General features: G+C 32.1%; 1 protein-coding gene across 3 annotated transcripts in view; it reads right to left on the bottom strand.

Annotated features, from left to right (window-relative positions):
• Window positions 1–2,005: 2,005 nt before the first annotated feature.
• Window positions 2,006–22,414, bottom strand: part of LOC137818315 (uncharacterized) — a gene marked incomplete at its 3' end in the record, with an annotated part of 61,397 nt that continues 40,988 nt past the window's right edge. The window contains 11 exon segments of one of the 3 annotated variants that reach the window (XM_068621653.1): window positions 2,006–2,702; window positions 2,871–3,452; window positions 4,056–4,901; window positions 5,006–5,683; window positions 6,200–7,027; window positions 7,176–7,883; window positions 8,241–8,483; window positions 8,683–11,640; window positions 11,840–11,966; window positions 14,189–14,258; window positions 14,560–14,697. In XM_068621653.1, coding sequence (XP_068477754.1) covers window positions 2,313–2,702; window positions 2,871–3,452; window positions 4,056–4,901; window positions 5,006–5,683; window positions 6,200–7,027; window positions 7,176–7,883; window positions 8,241–8,483; window positions 8,683–11,619 — 7,212 coding nt within the window. In that variant the 5' untranslated portion in view covers window positions 11,620–11,640; window positions 11,840–11,966; window positions 14,189–14,258; window positions 14,560–14,697. 3 annotated transcript variants of the gene reach the window in all.

Genomic DNA, 22,414 nt, shown 5'->3' with positions numbered 1-22,414 from the left:
AGGATTGTTATTTGATGTGCTAGAATAATAAAATTTATATTTATATAAACGCAAAAACAACGCCTTCTCCTTAAGAAGTACGAACATTTCTCTTCTTATGATTTTATGGATGTAAAATCTCCAACAATAACAATAGTTATACATACCTTCTATAGATGGTCATGACACATCTTCATTACGAAAAATATCTTTTATAGAGAAGTTAATACATGTCATGCAAACATTATATTCACGAAACACCTTAGACCTTAAAAACTATACACAACAACTGTAGAAATGCATGAAGTTGCCAACTTACTCCATGTAGCGTCCTTCTCAGGTGACATGAAACACCTCTGATTTAAAAACATACACACCTTTGCTCCTATATAAATACAAGACCACTTTATGAACAAAACACATACACCCTTGTATAACTTCAAAACACTTCAATATAGCAGCCCTTTATTCTTGAACACCGCCACAGTTCAACAGAAAACAAAAGTAAAGACCTCCATTTGTTCATACTTGTTGTCACCATTCTATGCCCTTATCTTCTTTGATTCTCTTGATTCATTGAACCTTGATTTAAAACAGAAAAAACAACTACGTTAGATAGTAGCAAAAAGTAAAGCAGTCTCAAACCTATATGTCAAATCTATTCAGGAGCAGTGTGGAACACGAACTTTGATAGGTAAGAGATTCATAACAACTAAACCTTATTGTGTAAGGCGTGAGTAAACATGACACCATTGATTTATTGACAGAATTAGTTCCAATGAGCAAACAAAATCTGCTAGTCGGGAAAAAATAAAGACACAAAACTGAACCAGGAAAAATCAGAGGAACACCAATAAATAACCTGTCTTCTATGATCTGATCATAATTTTGATTGTATTTAAATTTGATTCTGAACAGATTTATTACAAAATCAAATCAACATAATGTACAATCCATCATATTAAAATTGTTAATATTGAAAGATAATAAAAAGTAAAACCAGATGTGTCTAATAAGCTAAGTTAATATAATATAACTAATAAGTAAATAAAGAATACAGAGTGAGAAAAATACATTACCATTAGATCATATAGAAGGTTTACAACCACCACATGGTCAACAAGAACTGTCCATAGAAAAGATGTTTCAATGAGAATGATGATATAATCTTCTATGATATTTCACTGAATGTATAGAAAGATTTTATAAGTACTAATTTGTTCTTCGTTCAAATATTTCTAAAACTTATTAATTCTTTTACAATGCTAATGTCCATGATTTTATAATTAATTCAACCTGTCTCCATGGGAATAAGCTAATCAAATATATACTTACTCAGGATGCCTCTGCCTCGTCTTGTTGCATGAACACAGAATTCATATCACGTTTAAACTCATCTACTTCCACTCTTAATTTCTCTGGAACTTTGTCACCAAAACGGAAAAGTTTCGCACTGCAGCATTTTCTTAACGACATTTCTTCCAAGGATAGAAAATTCAAAGTGGAACTCCCACTGTAAAAGCTTCGAAGTTTTGGTAATGATTTAAGAGTCAAAATCTCAAGCTTCTTGAATGTAATCTCATCTTCACATTCATTTCCACCGTTATCACATTCACCTGCATTTTCATTTCTATCTCCATCACCTTCACCTTCACCTTTAGCATAAGCTTTAACTTCATCTTGGTCGTCTTCACCTTCACCTTGTCCCTCCTCCTCCTCTACACCACCATCTTTGTCTTTGTCACCTTTATTTTCATCTTTGTCTCCATCACCTTCAGCATCATCTTTATCTTTATCTTTGTTGTCTTCACCTTCACCATGTTTCTGCTTCTCCTCCACATCATTATCTTCATCACCGCCACCTTCATTTTCATCTTCATCTCCATCAACTTCAGCATTAGCATTAGCTTTATCTTCATCTTTATCCTTATCTTCGTGGAGTTCACCACCACCTTGTCCCTCCTCCTCCTTCACACCATCATCTTCATCTCTGTCACCTTCATTTTCATCTTCATCTCCATCACTTTCATCATCATCATCATCATCATATTCATCGTCTTCATCTTCACTTTCACCTTGTCCCTCCTCCTCTACATCATCTTCATTACCTTCCCTTTGTCCTTCCTCCTCCACCTCATTGTCTTCATTCAGGCCATCTCCATCTGTATCAGCCACTATCGTTTCTAGCGATTTACAATTGGTTATGCAAACTTCCTTCAATACAACCAATGTTTTGGCCGTTGAAGATGTGAACAAGTATTTCAACTTCCGACAATTCTTTACATTAAGCTTGATCAGATTTGAGAAAGACACAGTGGATGGTGTCAAGTTTGTCAAACAATGGCAGTCCCAGATAAGTAAGGTATTAAATTTTGTAGTAAGGGGATTACCCAGGAGTGCCCTAATCCTATGGATTTAAGTTGGAAGAGACTCAGAAGCTCCAATGTTTTAAGCTGTGAAAGGATTTTAGTACAATCTATGCCTGGTGCTTGAGCGGGGAATATCTCTTTGAAGGCACAATGAAGCAACCCAAGCTTTTCGATAGTGGGGAGTGACACTGACACCTTCGAACCAAAAACAAATGGAAATACATCCCCTTGTTCATCGTGAAAGCACTGCAATATGAGCGAGCTTAATTTGGGGAGCTCAATATGAAGTTTTCCCTGCAAAATCATCGCTTCTTCTTCCTTACCTAGAGACATTACCTCCAAGCAGGGAGTAACCTTGGATTCAAAATAAATACAAAAGATTAGAAGGCCACAAAATTGTGACACATAAAGTAAATGTTGGATGTCCCAATAATAACCTTAAAAACAAGTCCCAATGATAAATGTATATGTGTAAACACAAAATGCAGTGTGTTTAGGAGTGTTCTGTCTAAACAGCCATACCTTTTCAAGAGAGACAACTGCTTGCTGATCTGTTGAAAATCCATCTTGATCATCTTGATTTAAACCCGTAGAGTTTTGATATTCTGTTGCAAAAAACTTCAGCTTTTGACAATGTTTGACATGCAACTCTTTTAACATACCCCATTTTAATATGTGCATTCCAGGATATATGGACCTTAGGTTTGGCAAATTCGATAGCCTCAACAAGGTTATGCTGGAGAACATAGCAATCTCTTTATTAGCTTCATCAGTTTCTGCTTCACCCTTTGCAACAATTGCCACTAACTCTTCACAGTTTTCCACATGAAGTTCTTTCAGATGGGTGAGAATTCCTTGAGGTCCCATATTAGTGATCTTCGAATGACTAAATACTGCCTTTAGAGAATTACATCTCCGCACTTTCAACTTTTTCAAGTTATTTAGCAAATGAAGTAAATGGGAAGGCAGTATTGCATCTGATAAAAAATCACAATCTTCCACTACCATAGAAGTTAAATTTTGGAAATACCCTTCTGGGAGTGTCCCTGTCTCTGGTTTCCATATCTCTTGCAACATATGAGACTTCCAGAAAACTAAATGATTCTGGGCATACAAAAGAGTAAAGGCGAGTATGTAAGGATTCACAATGTTTAACTGTAAGGTACAGTTTCAAATGTTGTATGAAATCAGAAAACTGTAAAGATTTGTAAAACCAGAAAAACAGAACAGAGGGATTTTATGAAGTTGTGCAACGAAAGGGAGAAAAAAAGTAATTTTATATTTGCTGAGTGCAGTAGGTTGTGTTACAGAAAACAAAGATTGTCACTTTAAACACACAAAAGAAATAAGAAAACCTCCACAATATAAAGACAAACATTACTTTGTACTTAATCATTGTCATGCAACCAACTCTCCCATAAAATAAGGATTAACACTAGTTTCCAACCTAACAAAACTGAGCACAACAGAAAATAACATATGTGACTGAAAGTCTACAAAAGTCTCCATTTATAAAAATAACAATAAACTACTGACAAATTATCAAAATATTAGAATCACAATAATAAGGAAATTATTGAGATACAAATGTTGGTATCCTGTGTGCCACAATGGATCAAAAGAGAAGTTTGGAAATGGCTCACTAGTTTAAGACATCAAACTCACAAAATTTGAAGTTGTAGTAATTGATTTGGAAGAAGAGGTTACCTGTTGTTGAAACACCTTTTTGACAGTCGAGTTAAGATCATCATGCACGATGACCGATCCATCATTTAACTCGGAAGTTGTAATTTTTCTACAAAAATTCGGTCCTATTGATCCTTCAGAGAAAATTTCCATCTTGGGGCACTTAATTATTACAATTTCTATCAGAGAGGGTAACTGCAAAGTGTTATTTCCAGAATAAAAACATTTCAAGCTTGATAAATCATATAAAACTATGTAGTATAGCTTCTGCAATTTGATCTCTCCTGAAGTTGTTTCAGCTCGAGGTGCCACTATTTCTTCTAGTGATCTACATTGGTAGAGATAGATACACTCAAGCTGAGTTAACTCTTTTGCTGCCGAGGATGTGAATAAACACACTAATCTTTGACAATTGAACACATACAATTGTTTCAAAAAGGAGAAAGATACTGCTGAAGAGGAAGGCATTAATTCCTTGAAATGAGGACAACTGAAAACATATAATTCACGGAGCTTCTTACAAATCATGTCTAACCATGGAACATCCCCTGACCCAATAGATTTGAGCTCCCATACATCTGTCAGATCCAAAGTTTTCAAGTCTGTACGCTTCCTGTTTTGACCAATTTCAGGAATTTGAGTGCGGAATGCCTCTAGGCAATGACAATAACTTATAGTCATTCCTTCTAAATTTGGCACATTCTGGAGTATTTGAATGGGCAAAACAGGCTTCTCATCCTCATCAGCATCAAATCCCAGATCAATAGTGCTTAAATCCTTAAAGTGGTCCTTAAGATCTCCTAAGATTGAATTTAACCTCGAAATGTGTTTCCATTGGAGTGTCAATTTCTCCAGGTTGGGATTGACCTAGTCAAAACAACACAACAAAAAAGAAAAGACTGTGAATTGGAATTAGGATTAGTAGACGAAAAACTAATAAATAAATTAAATGCAATCTGCATATTACATACCTTCAGATACAAGAAAAGAGGAATTAGATCAAACTTTGGACAATCGCACACATTTAAAGTATTTAACAGAGGGCATTCTAGAGTGAACGATTTGGGGTAAAGGTAGCTGAGCTCTGGCAGGGCAATAAGAATTAGTGTAGTTAAACAAGGGAACACAAAATTCTGCGTTTCGTCTGATGCTGAATTGTCTTCCTTTCCAACAATTTCTAACAACCCCCTACTAGATTCAATTTCAAGTTTGTAAAGCTTTGTAAGATTTTTTACAAGGGCTGCAGGAAACACAGTTTGCAGCATGTCACAGTCTTGAACAGATACTTCTTGCAGATTTTGAAAGCTATGAGTTCCTTCACCATTCCTTTCCCACACATTCTTAAGCTCTGATAGGTTGCCTAGAGTTAATTTCTGCAATTGGAATGTCGCTCCTGTTCCCTCTGTGACATTCATCTCAAAAACTACCTTTACCTTGTTGCAATCTTGCACAAACAGCTCATTTAAGCATTTCAAATAAGGAAGAATATTAGATGGAATTGCACATGGTTGAATTTCACAGTTCTCCAACTTCAAAATTTTCAAACTATAGAACCAATTATTTTGCGGATAAACTTTATCACCTTGCCAGGCTTTTTGTAGCTCTGGGTGATCAGAGAAACTCATCATGTCCATGCCTTCAAAAAATTTCTGTGAATATAAATAACCATGAAGTTAATATTAGGATACAACATAATCCTCTCCATATTAAGTCAATCAATTGTCTTTCACTTTTGTTATTTCCTAATTAGTAAAAATACAGCTTATATCTACAAATTTCAAAAATAACTATTTCCATAAATTTTAATAACAATATTATTCACATAGATATTTATCAAGTGCAATTCAGAGAAAAAATACTAGTTACTTAGAAATAACTGCAGGATGAGTAGTAACCTTCAGAACCACTATATTTCTCAATTCCTTAAAACAGTTAAGAAAAAACAAAACAATATCACAATATTTTGATTGACATGGAATTTCATATTCAATCTAATTCATTATCTAATAAGCAGGAATTCCTTCTTAATTTATTTCAATTTTATTGTTCATTTTTTTCTTTATTCACCAATAATTCAAAAAGTCATTTCAAAAATAAATTTTAAAAGAGAGAAATAAAAAAGTGTAAAATGAAAATTCGGTCCAAAAGATCATAAACACACATACCTTATCCTGAAATATTTTTTGTATTGTAGCATTTAAATCACCTTCCCAGCAATATCTTTTCTTCTCTTTTTCAGGTACCACATATATATTTTGTAAAATGGGTGTGCTACGGCTGGTGACTTTGTCAGAAAATTTTCTCATATTATAACATGCACTCACCACTAGTTTTTCCAATGAAGGGAACTCAAATTCACAACTAGCAGAGCTACAAAAACTCTGGAGGTTCTTCAGAGAAACAAGCTCCAGAGTCTTCAATTGTTTAAAAACAACTTTGTCAGCATTCTCTGCATCTTTTCCTACTATTTCCATCAGAGAACTACATTTGGTTACCTTCATGGTGTTGAGTTGACCCAAGCTTTCTGCAGTAGATGGTGACATTAGCTTTACTAATCCATCACAACTATCCACTTCAAGAGTCACCAAGTTACTGAGAGAGGCCGAAGAAGACACTACTGTTTTCAGGCTAGGACATTTTTTCAAAAGCAAGAGTTTTACCCTTTTAAGAATTATGTCTTGTTCAAAGCCTAGATCTTTAAGATTCCTTAAATTTATCAACTTCAAGCTTTTCAGCTTTGGAACTACTCCCAGTGTTTCAATTTTTGTATGTTTTTCAAGAGGCAGTATCTCTTTAAAGAAACAATCACTCAAGGACAGACTTTCCAGATTAGGATTGCTATGGAGAAAAGAATATAAGATCTCAGTATCCATTAATCTAGATAAACGAAGCTCTTCTAAACTATTTCTTCGATGATTCCCTTCACCCATACAACTGTTTGGTGACTCTGCATGCCAAGACTCAATTTGCATGGACTTCAACTTATTGAGTACCTATAAGAAATAGATAATGAAAAAGAAGTATAAATTTAAGTAAATGTGCATTTTTCATGTCAAAGAGATTATTTTTCCAGTTTTATAACTTATTTATTTTTACAAGAATTAGAAATTATTGTTAAAGATTTGAAAGGCTTAGTACTACCTCTTCAGGAAAGAGGGCAGACTTTTCTTGTGCATCTACAGTTTCTTTGTGGAATGGTTCCAGCCAGTCACAATGTTCAATAGATAGGTCATTCAAGGTTGGACAAGACAGTTGAAAAGCTCCTGGATAGAAACTTGTAAGTTGTTGTAGGTCTGAAAATTTGATGCTTCTTAGTTTAGGGAACTTGAATGATAAATTATCAATGTTGGCAGCTGCTCTTTTGGCCACAATTTCCCTCAATTCATAACAAGAACTCACCACAAGGTATTCAAGATTACCAAGACTCTTAGCTACAGAAAATGGAAATATATTTTCTAAGCATACACAATTTTGAACCATTATCTTTTGCAGATTGTTCAAGTTAAGAATCCCTCCTCGACCCTCTTTCAATTTCCATATATGCTTCAAATTTGGGAGTATTTCCAAATGAATATCTTGCAAGCTAGTTACATCCCCAACATCATGTTTTTTATCATCTATGTCAAATATTGTTCGCATTAACCTGCACTTTTTAACAGTCAGGCTGCATAGACTGTGAAATATTCCCTCATTGTAACAAGGAAAAACACTGACTAATTTATCACACTTCTCAATGATTAGTGTGTCTAGCTTGCTAAAGGATTCTGAAGGGAATTTTGAATTCCATATCTCACGCAAACTCTTCATGCTACTAAATTTGATATTCTTCAATTTTGGAAAGATGCCACCCTGTTTTGGTTCAAAATAGTCATAAGTTAAGCAAATTAGATGCCAAACAAGCAGCAAACTCAATTAATAAAGAGAGAGCAAAATTTACTTTGATTATAATAAAGGTTGTAATTCCTATAATGGTTAAGATATTATTGTATATTGGTATCATATTAAGTGCGATAAAGTTGAAACTATGATTGTGGGTTGTAAACTTGTAATTTGACATCATAACCACAAGAAAGACAAGTCATACCTATATGTCAACTAGTTTCTGATATTTATGACTTAGAGAACCTACATTTTACATATAGTATGCTAACATAATATTCGAACATGAAAATTAGAAAGTGAAATATAATCCGACCACCGACTCACCTCCATTTGAAGCTTATCAGGAAAGATGCTTCTCATGTTCTCACATTCACTAACAAAAAGGCTTTGAAGGCTTAACAGAGACTTGGCCATTGAAAATGATATTAGATATTTTAATTCCCAACAACCATTAACATCCAAATGTGTCAAATTCTTAAAAGAGGACCTGTGTGAATAATGATCACTCCATATGTTGGGAATTGGGATTGAGGACAACTCCATTCTCTCTAATTTTGAAACTTCAACCTGCAAAGAGACACATGAATAGTGTCCGGAAATTAAAGAATTTATTTCAATTTTCTCAACTTAATTTTTTCAGTAGATAAGATGATTTAAGTCTTAACACCTTACAAACCCCTTCCTATTCGCTTTAAGAAAATAAAATGTGAAAAACAAGTTTGAGCTGCTAAAGATAAAAACATTTAGAGTATAATTTTAAACATACCTTTTCGTAGAAGAGTTCTTTCTTGGTTCTTACAGTTGATGTGGTATAAAATTCACCAAACTGAGACAAAGATTGTAGCTTCAAATAGAGTAATTTAGGAAACACGAGTTTGAATTTCAGAGTGTTCCTTTGTGATTCTTCCACAGAGACAATCTCCTTCAAAGAGTTACACTCAGAAACTTCAATCGTTTCAAGAACAGTTAAAAGATTTACCACAGAAAATGAAAACACACACTTTAATTGACCACATAGATTGATCTTGATGACTTTCAGTTTACCAAAGGAGGGTTCAGAAAGTTTACAGGAGCATATATTATCCATCTTCTTGAGCTTATATAGATACAATGACTCCAGTTTTGGAAACGCTTTCTCAGGGTGTTGTGACTGTTGTCTGTCTTTTGGATAGATGAGAGATTGAATGGTGGAATTATTTACAATCAACAGATGTTTTAGACATGGAAAACCCTTTAAATTCAGTCTATAAAATATATCATGGACAGTATTAAGTTCTTCCAAAAGCAAACTTTGAACTCCTTCGAACAGCATTTTGACCCCCTTTAGAGAATGAATGTCAAACCCATCTTTCAATCCTATAGCTAAAAATCTACATGTTTCATACCTCTCTGGAATCTTGAAATCAGTCTCTAAGCTTGCACTCAAATCTCCAATAACAATCTTGTAACTATTTAACTTGTCGAAGAACAAGGTTTTCGGCAAATGGGAAACCTCTGGGATTTGTATGTCAAGAGTTGTCAATTGACTCAAATGCTTCAACTCAGAAAGAAGGGCTATTTTACTTTGACGAGTAAGTTCTTCCTCCTCCCATTGAATCAAGGTGTTTCTCATATACAACTCCTCTAAGCATATCAAGCTTGATATGACACCAGATGGAATTTCTTTAAGTTTAGAGCAACTACTTATGTCAAAAATTTGTAATTTTTTCAACTGTTGCAATTCAACCGGCAATTTCTCAATATCAGATCTTGAAAAACTAAGAATTCTTAACTTTTTCAGCACTCCTATGATGGATAATTCCTTGTCTAGTGTGCAGTGCTCCAAACAAAGCAGTCTGAGTTCTGTCAAGGATGAAATGGACGAATCTAAGAGAGAGAAATGAATGCCAGTCAATATCAACACTTTGAGTTCCTTCATTCCCTTAAAGAAGTTTTTGGGTATTTTGAGATGTGGATCACTATTGTTGACATGGAAGACCCTAAGTCTCGGATAGTTTATTCTCCTAGGAAACCCCTCAATGAAGTCACAATGATGCAAGGAAATAGCAGCATACTTTTCCAGTTTATCAGGCCATTCATCTATCTTTCCCTTTGTCATTGTAAATAAATGTTTTTCCTTATTTGCTATTGACAAAGCTGCACTGCGAATAGTATCTTGCATGGTAAATTGATCCCTTGAATAACTGTCAGACAACAAACCCGATTCTTTTAGCTTTTCAACCAGGTTATAAACTCTGTCTCTGGTTTCCCTTACTGTGTAGATCCCTTGAAGGAACCCCAAACCGATGCAGTATTTGACCAAGTCCATAATCAATGCATCATGACCCATGCGACCACAAAGTAAGAAAGTATACTTCAGCTCCTCGTCTTCTAAAAGATCATAACTCAACTTTGTTGAAAACTCAGGTGCTCCAGTTAACTTCTGCCATTCAAGTCTTCGGAGAATATCCTCCCATACAGAGCGGCTCTGATTTTTTAATGCCCTTGCAGTTGTAACAATTGTCATTGGCAACCCATTACACTTGTTGGCAATTTGAGCTCCTAACTTCTGAAATTCTGAACTAAAGTCTCCCATTCCAGCCATTTTCTTGAACAGCATCTCTGCTTCCTTCTCCTTTAAGACTTCCAAAGAGAAAACACAGTTTTCTGTCCTTCCCATTTGACTTAATAATACTTTTTTGCTTTCAGAAATCATCAAAATTTTGCACCCATACTGACTACGAGTTTCTTCAGTTTTCATCTCATGGGAAGCACCACGGGCTTCTTTAGACTTTCCATCTTTCATATTCATCAAGCTACCAGCAAGGAGGGATTTTCCTTCTTTAACATTTTTTAGGCCGTTATCGCCATGTATTTCATAGGGAATCCCAAGCATATTGAAGTCCACTTTTTCCCAAAGATCATCTAGGATTATAAGCGTCTTCTTCTTTTCGTTCTTCAACATCCCTTGTATTCTAGCAGCTCTTGCAATGTCACTTTCCTCATCCAATATAACCCCCAACGTGTCAGCAATTTGTCCTTGGATTTTTCTGATGTCAGGATTTCTTGTCACGCTTGCCATGGTCACTACATCGATCTTCTTAGCTTCTAAGACTACTTTAACAATCTCTTTGACTAAAGTGGTCTTGCCCATGCCACTTAACCCATGAAGACCAATCATTCTAACACTTGGCTCTTCCAATTCTGCAATCATCTTTCTCAATGTTTCTTCTCTGGATGGAAAGCTTTCATAACCAACGTTAGAAAAAAAGGCTGCCATGGAGGGTGGACCAGACCAATAAGAAAATGTGTCAAACTTTGAACTTTGCAATAACCCATTGACCTTCCTTCTAATATCATATGCTTTTCTGCTTTGATGATACCTTATCCCCGGCTTGGGAAGGTAACCACTCTTCAACAAGTTAAACACCGCAAGTTCATGGTATGTGTCCTCGTTGAAATCCTCATATTCAGAAATTAGTCGGTTCACGCTCTCTATCCATTCTTTCACTTGAAGAGGAATTTCTCTTCCACGTCGTTGTTCTTCCTCCTCAACTTTGTGCAGAATGTCATCTCTCACATTCTTGAGGTTCTCGACAGCACCTTTTAGTTCACGAACACTTGTCTCGTACGATTTGAGGTAAATCAATTGCTCTTTTAGCCATGCCTTTAAAAGAGGCCACCTCAGGAACTTACGAAAACCAGCTATTATTAGAGAGTCCATGCTACATCTCAACTACATCTTCTGCATGTACATAAATAGCAACATAGTGTTAATTAAGAAACAGTTTAACAGGTTCTTCTGCATGTACATAAATAGCAACATAGTATTAATTAAGAAATGGTATAACAGGTCTGTGAGACTGTGATATGATAGAGATTTGTTGAAGATCCCACATCGACTAGAGATTAGAATATTTCATTGTATGTAAGTGGGTGCAAACCTCATCCCATGAGCCAATAAGCCAACTCAATTCATATCATGGTGCACTAGTGTAAGAATGTTTACATTGTCAACCAAAGATAGCTTAGTTGTTGTTTTGTTCTTCCTTGAGCAAGAAATATCAAGTTCTGTAAAACAAATGGGTTGTGTGATGTGAGGGCACAACATGAGCTGTTTCACTTGGTGCTAGAATAATTTTTTTGCAATACAAGATGGAGCTATAATATAGCAAGAATCATCAAGTTTAGAAATACAAATTGGTGCTACAATAACTTTTTTGTAAAATTATAATTTGATCACCAGAGGAGTATACTATATTTATGCAGATTTGACGGCCTAGCAGCAATACTAGGTGTTGCATTATGCTAAACGCAGTTGAAAGGGACGAACCACAACAAGGTAAACAATGTGAGAAAAAGTATATGTTTAGGACACTGTTTAAGGAATAAAAACTGAGTTTTCATAAAAAAGATGTCATTAATGCTTTGTAATGTTGTTTTCAGTGAATTATAGCCTGTGAAATGACAGAATCTTGTTATACATATGGGAAGATACCAAAATAGAGAGTGAGGGGAAGAGGGAGAGGAGTGCTTAAATATATCATACAACCACGCATTAAGGGCATATCTAATGTATGGGTCATAACTAGGGTCTTATTAAGCTTAAGATGTGAATCTTATAACAAACTGTTTTTAGAACATGCTGATGTAATATGAGAGAGTGATGTGTTCCTTAGGGAAGCTATAGGATTTATCATCTCAAGAAGAATTTGAGAAACCAAACTCTATGGATGGCTCAAAGAAGCTTGCGGCATTGATCAAAATGTAACAATAACAAGTTGCAAAAGAAATTACAAATTGGATTAAGGTAAAAATAGGGAAAAGAACATGTCACTTATAGAATGAATTCTAAGTATTGAAAAAACTCTTGAAGATAAGAACTAATAAACAAGAGTTTCATACTTTCAAAGACACTCAAAGATGCTTACAAATTTAGTTGTATTTTAAGTGTCATTTGATGTGAAGGAAGTTATAGCTTGCAAATATGCTTCCTTAACCTTTGGTCTTCCACCTTTTGAACTTCTAGGAGATTCTGAACATTCTTAAACCTTCTAGAACATTTAGAATCTCCGAAAAGAATACAAACATTTTGCTTTTTAATTTCTTCTTCTATGTTCTAGATAGAATCTTTCTCTTATAAATGGAGAACTTAACTTTAATCATGGATCATAAAGAATAAAATATTATTTAAAGATCTTATTGAAGTGTGAATAAAGAATGGATTTTCTAAGATCGATGGATTCAAGATCAATTATTAAAAATGATGCAGCATGGTGAGACTCATACAAAGTAGAATAAGACTTTATGGTATAACTTTTAGATTAGAAATGACCTTAGAAATAAAAAAAATAAAAAAAATAAAAAAAATAAAAAAAATGACTTTTTTTTTAAATTATCATGTAATTATTAAATAATTTTTAATCTTAATAATATATATGTATGTACCATATTTACTTTTTACCCTCCCATAATAAACACTAGTACGTGGACTAATGTGATGCACAAAATATACTTTTACTAATAGACCTAGTAATTTTATTTTATTTTTATATAAAAAATTTATAACAAGAAAATAAATACTTTTACAACTTTTCTTTATATATATATATATAATAAAATATTTTATTAAAGTTGTATGTTTGCGTTTATTTAATGTTAAATCTTTATTTAAAGATAATAAATTTGTTTTAGTATTTCTAACTATCTTTTATTTATATATAGTTTGAGATCAAATTATAATTTAACTTTATATTTATCATTATACAAAATATAAATTTTCGGGAATATTTAGAAATGTATTTTCAAAATTCATTTTAATAAGAGACTCTTGTAGCAATATTCTGACAACTCTTTAGGAAATATACAATCCAAATTGTATGATCACTCTTTACACCCTTTGTTCATCAAATATAATAGTGGAGTTTAAGAAGAAAAGAAGAATGAGATGTTAAAGGAAAAGTCAAAACTTGGTCCACCAAAGAAACCAGATCCACTCAAAATTTATCAGTAGCCTCAGATACTTTTACAGAACATTTATAAAACCTTTACAGAACATTTAACATACAAGTGTCAGAAAACCACAAACAATAACTTTTTTTTAAGTATTTTGAAGAGGACAAATTATAGAAAACTTTGTTTGTCTTCCTTATTTTTAAATAAAAAAAATTATCCAAACATACCTGCAAAAATCATATCCAAGCATATGCATATGTTCAAACAATGGAAATGAAAAAACCCAAACAGAGAAAAGGACAATGGGAAATTCAAGGAAGAGAAAAAGGAGAGCTTACCTTGTTAAGTAGAACCATTGAACACTCTCAAGAAGTAACAGTTCAAGTTGTGAATTTCGTAGCCACTCTTCTGTTAAAGCAAGTGAAGGTAAAATGATGAATTTATGGTAAAAGAAATGGTACAACAATAATTTCTTCAACTAGAAAAGTTGATTCTCTTTGTGATCGTCCATGGACCAAAAAAGAACCTGAAGAATTCAAAATTTGGTTCCCAGATTCTAGTAAAAAGAACGTTGTAGTTAATCTAAGTAGCAATATTATCTTTTCAGACTATAGAAAGTTAAAGATGCATGGATATTTTTGTTTTAGAAGAGATCAGAGCGAAAACCATAGCTTCAAATAGGAAAGATGAGGTTGCCATTAGTGCTTACCTGATCACCATGAAGGCAACCGAAACAACCAGAAACTTTGAAGACTGCAAAACAAAGAAAAAAGTTTTGAAGAAAACAGTGTGAAAGAGAAGGGTATACTTCAAAGCATTGAGATTTACTTTGATATCTGCAACAAAACTTTTATGATAATAAAGTATAAATAAATGTTTGGTGTTGTTTTTAATTAATTATCAATCACAGATTTAGTTTTCCCTGAAATATTATTGTCACTTAAGTGGGTCTTTGTGTTACTTTGTCACTTAATATATTTTATAAAAAAATTACCAAATACTCTCTATAAGAAAAAAACACTTCTTCCTCGTACTTTTAATTGTTAGTTTTCTGTTACAATAATTAATCTAAAGTATTTTATATGAATATTTTTTTTTAAAATGTTTAACTACAAGTCAGTTTTGTAGTTTTAGTAAACAAGTAATGAAAATTATTAATTAATTAAACTAGTTAGGAGTGTAATTTTATTTTGAGTAAAAAAGCTTGGTGAATTTCACTTCTTTTCGTAAGTACAATCAATAAAAGCAAAAACAATAAATATAATAATGATGAGAGAGGTTAAAAATTGAATTTTCAAAAAAAGGCTAGGAATATTAATTAATTTAGTACAAAAAATGAACGAAATTTCTTAAATTTTTTTCACATTGATGAAAAACTTCAATTTCATAGAAACTTAATTTGAAAAAACAAGGAACCTTTCTTTGTTTTAAAGGATTGGTAATTGATATTTGAGAATCATATGGTTATTGAAATTGGGGTTACAATGCGCGCCTACTTGTTTTCCCCTACCTTACTCGTGTGAATTGAGTTTATTGCTACAATTTATATAAAAAAAATATTAATTTACTTATAATATATATAGAAAATATTTGTTGTCTAGTTTGCAAATTGCATGATAATAATGTTGGCGTGACAAAATTCAATATGTATTTTAGGAACTATTTTTTTTATCTTTTTTAACTTGTTTTTATTCTAATAATTACGAGTTGTGTTAAATGTAAGGAAAAAATTCACTATACTCATAATTTTAAATGAAATTTAATTCAATAAAAATTTAATAAGTTTGATTTGCCACGTAGCACGCTTAATATTACTATTATAAATACCTAGTAAAAATATAAAAAAATATACAAAAATAAACATAATTAACCATTGTATTTTGCATATTCTATATACACCATTTAATTATAATAGTATTAATACATTAATCATTTAAAGATACATAAAGTTAAAAATGTTTTTAATACATTGTCATTTAAAATGTTTAGTATAGGTCCAGCAGGGAGTATAGGGAGGATTTGTACAAAATATATAGTATTTCAAAAGAAAATTAAATATAACAAAAAAAAATATATATATATATAATAAAATATATGTACATATATTTATGTTTTATGTTTTTTCAAAAAGATAATTTAGATTATTTTTCAGTTTTTTTGAAATATGACTCCAAAACATATATACTTATATTTTTGTTTGTATATATTCAATATATTAATAACAAATCACTACACAGACAATATATACAAAGTAAATTATTAGAATAAATTTTTAACATTTAATAAATGTATATAAAAAAATATTTTAATTAGAAATTCACCACGAATTCTATTAAACATAAACATAAACATACATAATCATCATTACAAGAAAAATTCATTTTAGCTACTAAACAAAAAGCAGAGGCTATAAAAAAAATCACTAATATTGGTAAAGTCTAATCAAGTTGGATACAAAAAGAAATGTCAAAAATTGTGTCCACAATGGAGACTTTTACCTCACACTAAAAATTATTAAAATAATAATAAGTTAGTGTCTAGAATTGGGACACAAAGTATATGCAATGAAAAAAATTAAGTAAGAGAATAATATTGAGTATAAAATGAGGACACAAAGTGGATGCAAATTAAAAATTATTAAAATAATAATAATAAGTTAGTGTCTAGAATGGGGATAGAAAGTAGATGCAATAAAAAAATAAGTTACAAAATGATACTGCGTCGAGAATGAGAACACAAAGTATATGCAACATAATATTTTATTACATTTAGCATAGGTCGACACTAAGGTGATGTGGATGTTTATTGTCACCTTAGCCCACGCTAAGTTATTTAATAAGAAAAGAAATAAAACACTAAAAAAACATATTCATTTTCTCACACTTTCAATTTCTCATTTCTGTCTCACACGTTTAAACTCATAATCCTGAAATTCCTCCTAAAAATCTACATCTTCTTCGTGGCCATTTCGTCTCCTTAATTTCATTTTTCATTTTTGTCTTCGTGGCCATTTCGCTCTCCTTAAGTGCATTTTACTAATTTATTTCCCAGGTAGTGTCCTCAATAACAACAATTTACTCACATTTGCTTTCTCATATAGTGTCCCCAATGACGACGTTAATTTTAATTATTGTTGGAGATCCCACATCAACTAGAGACTAGGACATTTCATAGTATATAAGTGGGTGTAAATTTCACTTTATAAGTTGGTTTTATGAGGTTGAGTTAGGCTTAAAGTCAACTTCTTAATACGGTATCAGAACCATTTCAAGCTTATCCTAGCGATTGTTTGTTGGGCTTACCAGGCCACCCACTATCAGACCATTATCGGACCACCCAAAATATATAGCTCACGCACGAGTTGGTAGCCTCAACGTGAGAGGGGTGTGTTGGAGATCACACATTGACTAGCGATTATGATATTTCGTAGTATATAAGTGGGTGTAAACCTCACCTTATAAGTCGGTTTTATGAGGTTGAGTTAGGCTTAAAGTCCATTTCTTAATAATTATCTAATTTTATATCCATTTTAGTGCTCCCCAAACCTACGCTATAGTTAAATAATATATTTTTCTTTATGTAGCTTAGCCAACACTACCTTGTAAATTTGTGTCCCATTGGAGGTCGTCTCTAATGCATAACCACCAAAAGAATAACTTTCATTTCTATTGGGACGCTAAGCCCACACTAGCCCCATGTAGCATCTCTCTTTTGCTCTTTGCATCGCTCTTTTGGGGACTCTGCCATCATTATTTCTTGTAGTGCATATAAACCATATATGAATCTATACATCAAAGGATATTCATCAAGAAATATCTACAAACGTATTTTGGATGACTCGTATTAAGCATTCACTACTATAGTTGTCTTGCATTGCCACCCCTAAATTCATCATCCTTTAGAACACATATTTTTTTCTCTAAATCTTAAGATATCATCCATTCTCATAGAGAAGCTTTTATCAGTATTTAATAGGCTTAATATTCTTCAAATAAAAATCCATAGGCTTAATATTCTTCAAATAAAAATCCACCAACTGCTTCACTCTCACTTTTTCTAGGAACTCATTAGTTATAACAAACATATTACATATAATATAATGAAGATATAGAAACCTTCAAATTCAAATTGTTGAATTTCTCAATCAACTCAAACTCTCTAACCATAATTGATAACACATGTATCTTCTTGTGACTCAGCATTTGCAATAATATTTGAATTCCCAAGATGGTGCATTACTTGGAAATCACAGTAATTTAAAAGTTTGATGACTATTTAATTCAGCAAGTGTACTGAGTCAAAAGTAATAAATTGTTCGACAGATATCGAAACCAGAAGGAACGAATCTAAAATCTCAAGTATAATATTCACAAAATATGAAAAGATGTGTCAATTTTGTTCAAAAGGTTGTTTGTATCATGAATTTGTAATAAATTATATAAAAACAAGGTAAATAATTTGGATGATTCAATTGAGAAAATTGAGATTGTGATTAATCCTTCTCACTCATCTGTATTCTTAATGAATAAAAACATATAACATTCCATCTTAATTAATATTGATGCTCATATAAAAATCATTCATATTAGGGGTGACAATGCGGGTTGGACCGCCCCGCATAGAATCTGCAGGCTGATTCTTGTAGCCCGCCCCGCATAAGGGTTGGTCCGCGGGCTTGCGGGCCAGCCCGCATAAGAAATATTTTTAAAAAATAAAAAAAAATCTTAAATAAAAATTTTGAATTTTTATTATTTAGATGAATTAGGTAAATGGTCTCATAATATTATTTTCATTAGGCATGCGTAATAAGATGTTATTAAAATTTGTGGAATATGAAATATGATACTACATAAAGAAAATATGGAGGTGCAGAAAAAAATTTCTACATTTTAAAGTTATGCGGGTTATGCGGGCAAACCCGCCCCACCCCGCACTTGGCCCGCCCGGGCTGTGGGTTATACGGGGCGGGCCTAAGCAAGCCAGCGGATTAAAATAAGCAGCCCGTCCTGAGTTTTTTTTCAGCAGATCGCGGGCCGGCCCGCCCCACTTTGCCACCCCTAATTCATATTGATTCCTCACATACAAAATTATGAAGATTGTTTTCTAAATATCAATTCCTCGCATATTTATAAAAACGTCTTATCATTATGAACAAATGTTATAAAGCAATTGATATTTCAAATTTATTCGTAGCATTCAAATATGTTAAACATTACCATTTAGGTAAGATGCTTAGAAGTACTTTTCAATCAAATCTAAGGAACAAAATCATGGATAAAGATTCAAATTTTAAGAATAAAATGATAATACCAATCATCAATCAAGAATAGAATATTATAAAAAAATATCACCTCAATACGTAAGAGTTTGAACATATTACTCCCAATCTCAAAAAGGAACACTTAGTCACTCATATTGGTCATTACAAGCATGGAAAACAAGAAAATAAGATCCATGGTGTTTCTCCTTGAAGGTTGTCTCCTCTAGGGTTCTCTATCATTGAATATCCTCCCCATGATGTCTAGGGTTATGTCTCACACCTTTCATTTAACGTAATTAGGTTTGGTTTAAGTGACATCTAACTCAAGCGAAATATTGCTTCCTTAAGCAAGTTTCACGAGACAAGGTTCAATTTCACTAGAGTGAACTTGCTTAAGTGCCTGTTTGCTTCTGGGGATGGCACTGTAGCCGCAGACAAATTGTTGGTGCCACCCCCGTTTGTTTCTATTGAAGGGTGAGGTTGAGAGTGTGAGTGAAGGGAAAGTAGAGAGTGTTTTTGTTGCTCTCAAGAGTGAAGAGAAAGTGGGGGAGATTAAGAAGAAAGCCACGTAGGATAGTGTCATTTACATAGTTACCCTTGCCTTTTGCTATCTTTCACGTGAGCTTGCATGTCATTGCACAACACCACAACATTGAACAGTGAGTTTCGTAGTGGTTCACTGGGGTTGGAGAGGTTCGTGATGCATCAAAGTGGTAGGGGAGTGAGTTTCGTAGTGGTTGTTTGGTCTCAGGTTAGCATTGTCTTGGTTTTGTATAGCACATAATCGATTATGACTGAAAAATAACAAAGTACATAATCGATTATGCTGTTAAAAACAGTGGATAATCGATTATGCTCTTGGGATAATCGATTATCTGTTATTTTTTTCCGACCATAATCGATTATGCACTCTGTGTAAAAGTGAGGGTAATCGATTATGTATTTGAATAATCGATTATGTTAGTTTTTTAACTATATAAATAATTGATTATGTTAGTTATTTTCAGATTTGTAAATTTTTGTGTTGTTTATTTTTTTTTGTTTTATAATAATTTGTATTGTTTTGAAAATATTATTAGTAATAAAAATAATATAATTATTTTCATGAAAATTAATTATATAAATTAATTTAAAATAGAAATATTAAGATAATAATGAAATTTATATTATTTAAAATTAAATAAATAAATTACATATTTTTGTTATAGAATCCATTCAAATGAATTTCTCTTGATTAAAATTCATTTTAAATCTAGACCAAATTAATATAATTATTATTTTTTTATCAGCACTAATATAATTATTGTTTTTTATTTAGGGTTTTATTGATTAATAGGAGTTTTTTTTTCATATTAGTCATAAAACATTGAATTTTTTTTTTCTGTTTTTAGAATATTAAGGTTTTCATGGTAGTTTTAATGGTACTATTTAGAGAATGATATTGTTTTAAATGCAACTTTTTTAACATTTAATTTATATTATGTATAAATTAAATTTAGGCTCCATTACATTGAAGCATTACTTTTTATATATATATATATATATATATATATAATTTAAAGAATCATAAATAATATTAAAATTATCTAAATACATTAATTTAACTAATAAAATTAAAATAAATTAATAAATTGAAAAATAATATAATTATATTTTATTTATTTGTTTGAATTTTAAATTATTTTATTTTTTTATTTATAATTGAAATTTTAAATTATTTTAATTGAATAAAATGTGAACAAAATTAATTATTATTTGTTTTCTTATTTTTATACACAAGGGTAAATTTGTAATCTTATCATTTACACAATTAAAAATAATTCAAAATATCCTTATAACCATCACATCACTCACATATTTCAATAAACTTTCCTTACACATCCACTCTAACATACCTCAATCCAAACACACTCAACTTTCTTCACATTTTCTTCTCAAATCTTCACACTTTCATTTCCCCTCACCCTCAACTTTCCACTCCCCCACACCCTCTAATCCAAACAAAGCCTAAGGGAGCCATGGGCGAGTTCCTAGAGTAATCTTGCTTGAGCGAGTTTTCAATGTTTCAACTTTATCTTTCACTTGTCCATTTTCTTTTAGCCTTCTTATCTCCATCTTCTCCTAGATTTCTGAAATTAACACAAACTTGAGAATAAATCGTTCTTATTCATCTCATAATAAAAAAATACATAAAAAGGTTATCTTTATTAGAGGTTGAATTATAACTTTATTACTGAAATATTACTGAATTATGACACTTATCAAGGCTTTATCCATCTTTTTTGTCTCATGTTAGGTTGCTTTTGATCAAACAAATATCTTAAGCTCTTATGATCAATAAAGGTAATGTCTCCATATTTTCAAATCAAGAACGATTACTATAAATTCCAAATCATGAGTTGGGTAATTCCTCTCATGTATCTTCAACTGAAGGGAGGCATAGGCAACGATTTTCTTATTTTTGATGTGATATTTCTTGGTAGGTAGACTGAGTCAACTGTAATATATATGATAAGAGAGATTGTAGTTTCTCCAGGAACTAGGTGTAAGCAGAACAAATGCACTTTTCATTATAAAGTAAGATCATAATCATTTGAAGTCTTGTAAATATTTGTAAAGTAAACAAAATATATGTTGTATAAAGCTAAAATTAGGTGCAAAAGGAAAAGAATTTAGATTTGATAAGATGTTGGGATTGAATAAACTTTGCAACTCTTTTTCACTCAATGATTATAAAAGCAATGTAGTTGATATCCACTTCTCCCAAGTCAAACAAAGTTAATACCTTAATCATGGTTATATAGAAAGCAAACTATCATAATTAATTCCTTGACTTATAATAATTTGAATTTGCACTACTAATGAACAATACATGCCAAACACTTCAATTTCATCCCTAAACATTAAAATCTTTGGATGATTTGATTTAGTTCAGAAGGTGAAAGTATTTCCCGATATCATTCAACTTATAAAAGAAACAATAGTGATCCCTCACATATCAACATTAAACATAAAATCAAATCAAATGGACTGAAACACACATGCATTCATAAGTAAAAGCGTACATAAATGTTACATTGTCTTCAATCCCAATAAAAGTAACTTGGCTACTCATAATGATGAATATAAAACAATGAAAGCTTAAGTAGCTAGCAACTAAGAACATGCTTATACTAAATTTCGCTCTCTTTTTGTTTCCTCCTTTTTCCACTCTTTGTTTGTACCATGACATCTTCTATTTATAGTGTTGAGTCAGTGGCTCTGTTTTGCATAACTTTTGTTCAACGCATAATAGATTCACTCA

Source organism: Phaseolus vulgaris, chromosome 10, assembly GCF_000499845.2.
Source record: "Phaseolus vulgaris cultivar G19833 chromosome 10, P. vulgaris v2.0, whole genome shotgun sequence".
NCBI lineage: Eukaryota > Viridiplantae > Streptophyta > Magnoliopsida > Fabales > Fabaceae > Phaseolus > Phaseolus vulgaris.
Note: the sequence above shows the minus strand (reverse complement) of the source record. Positions and strands in the feature narration are given on the sequence as shown.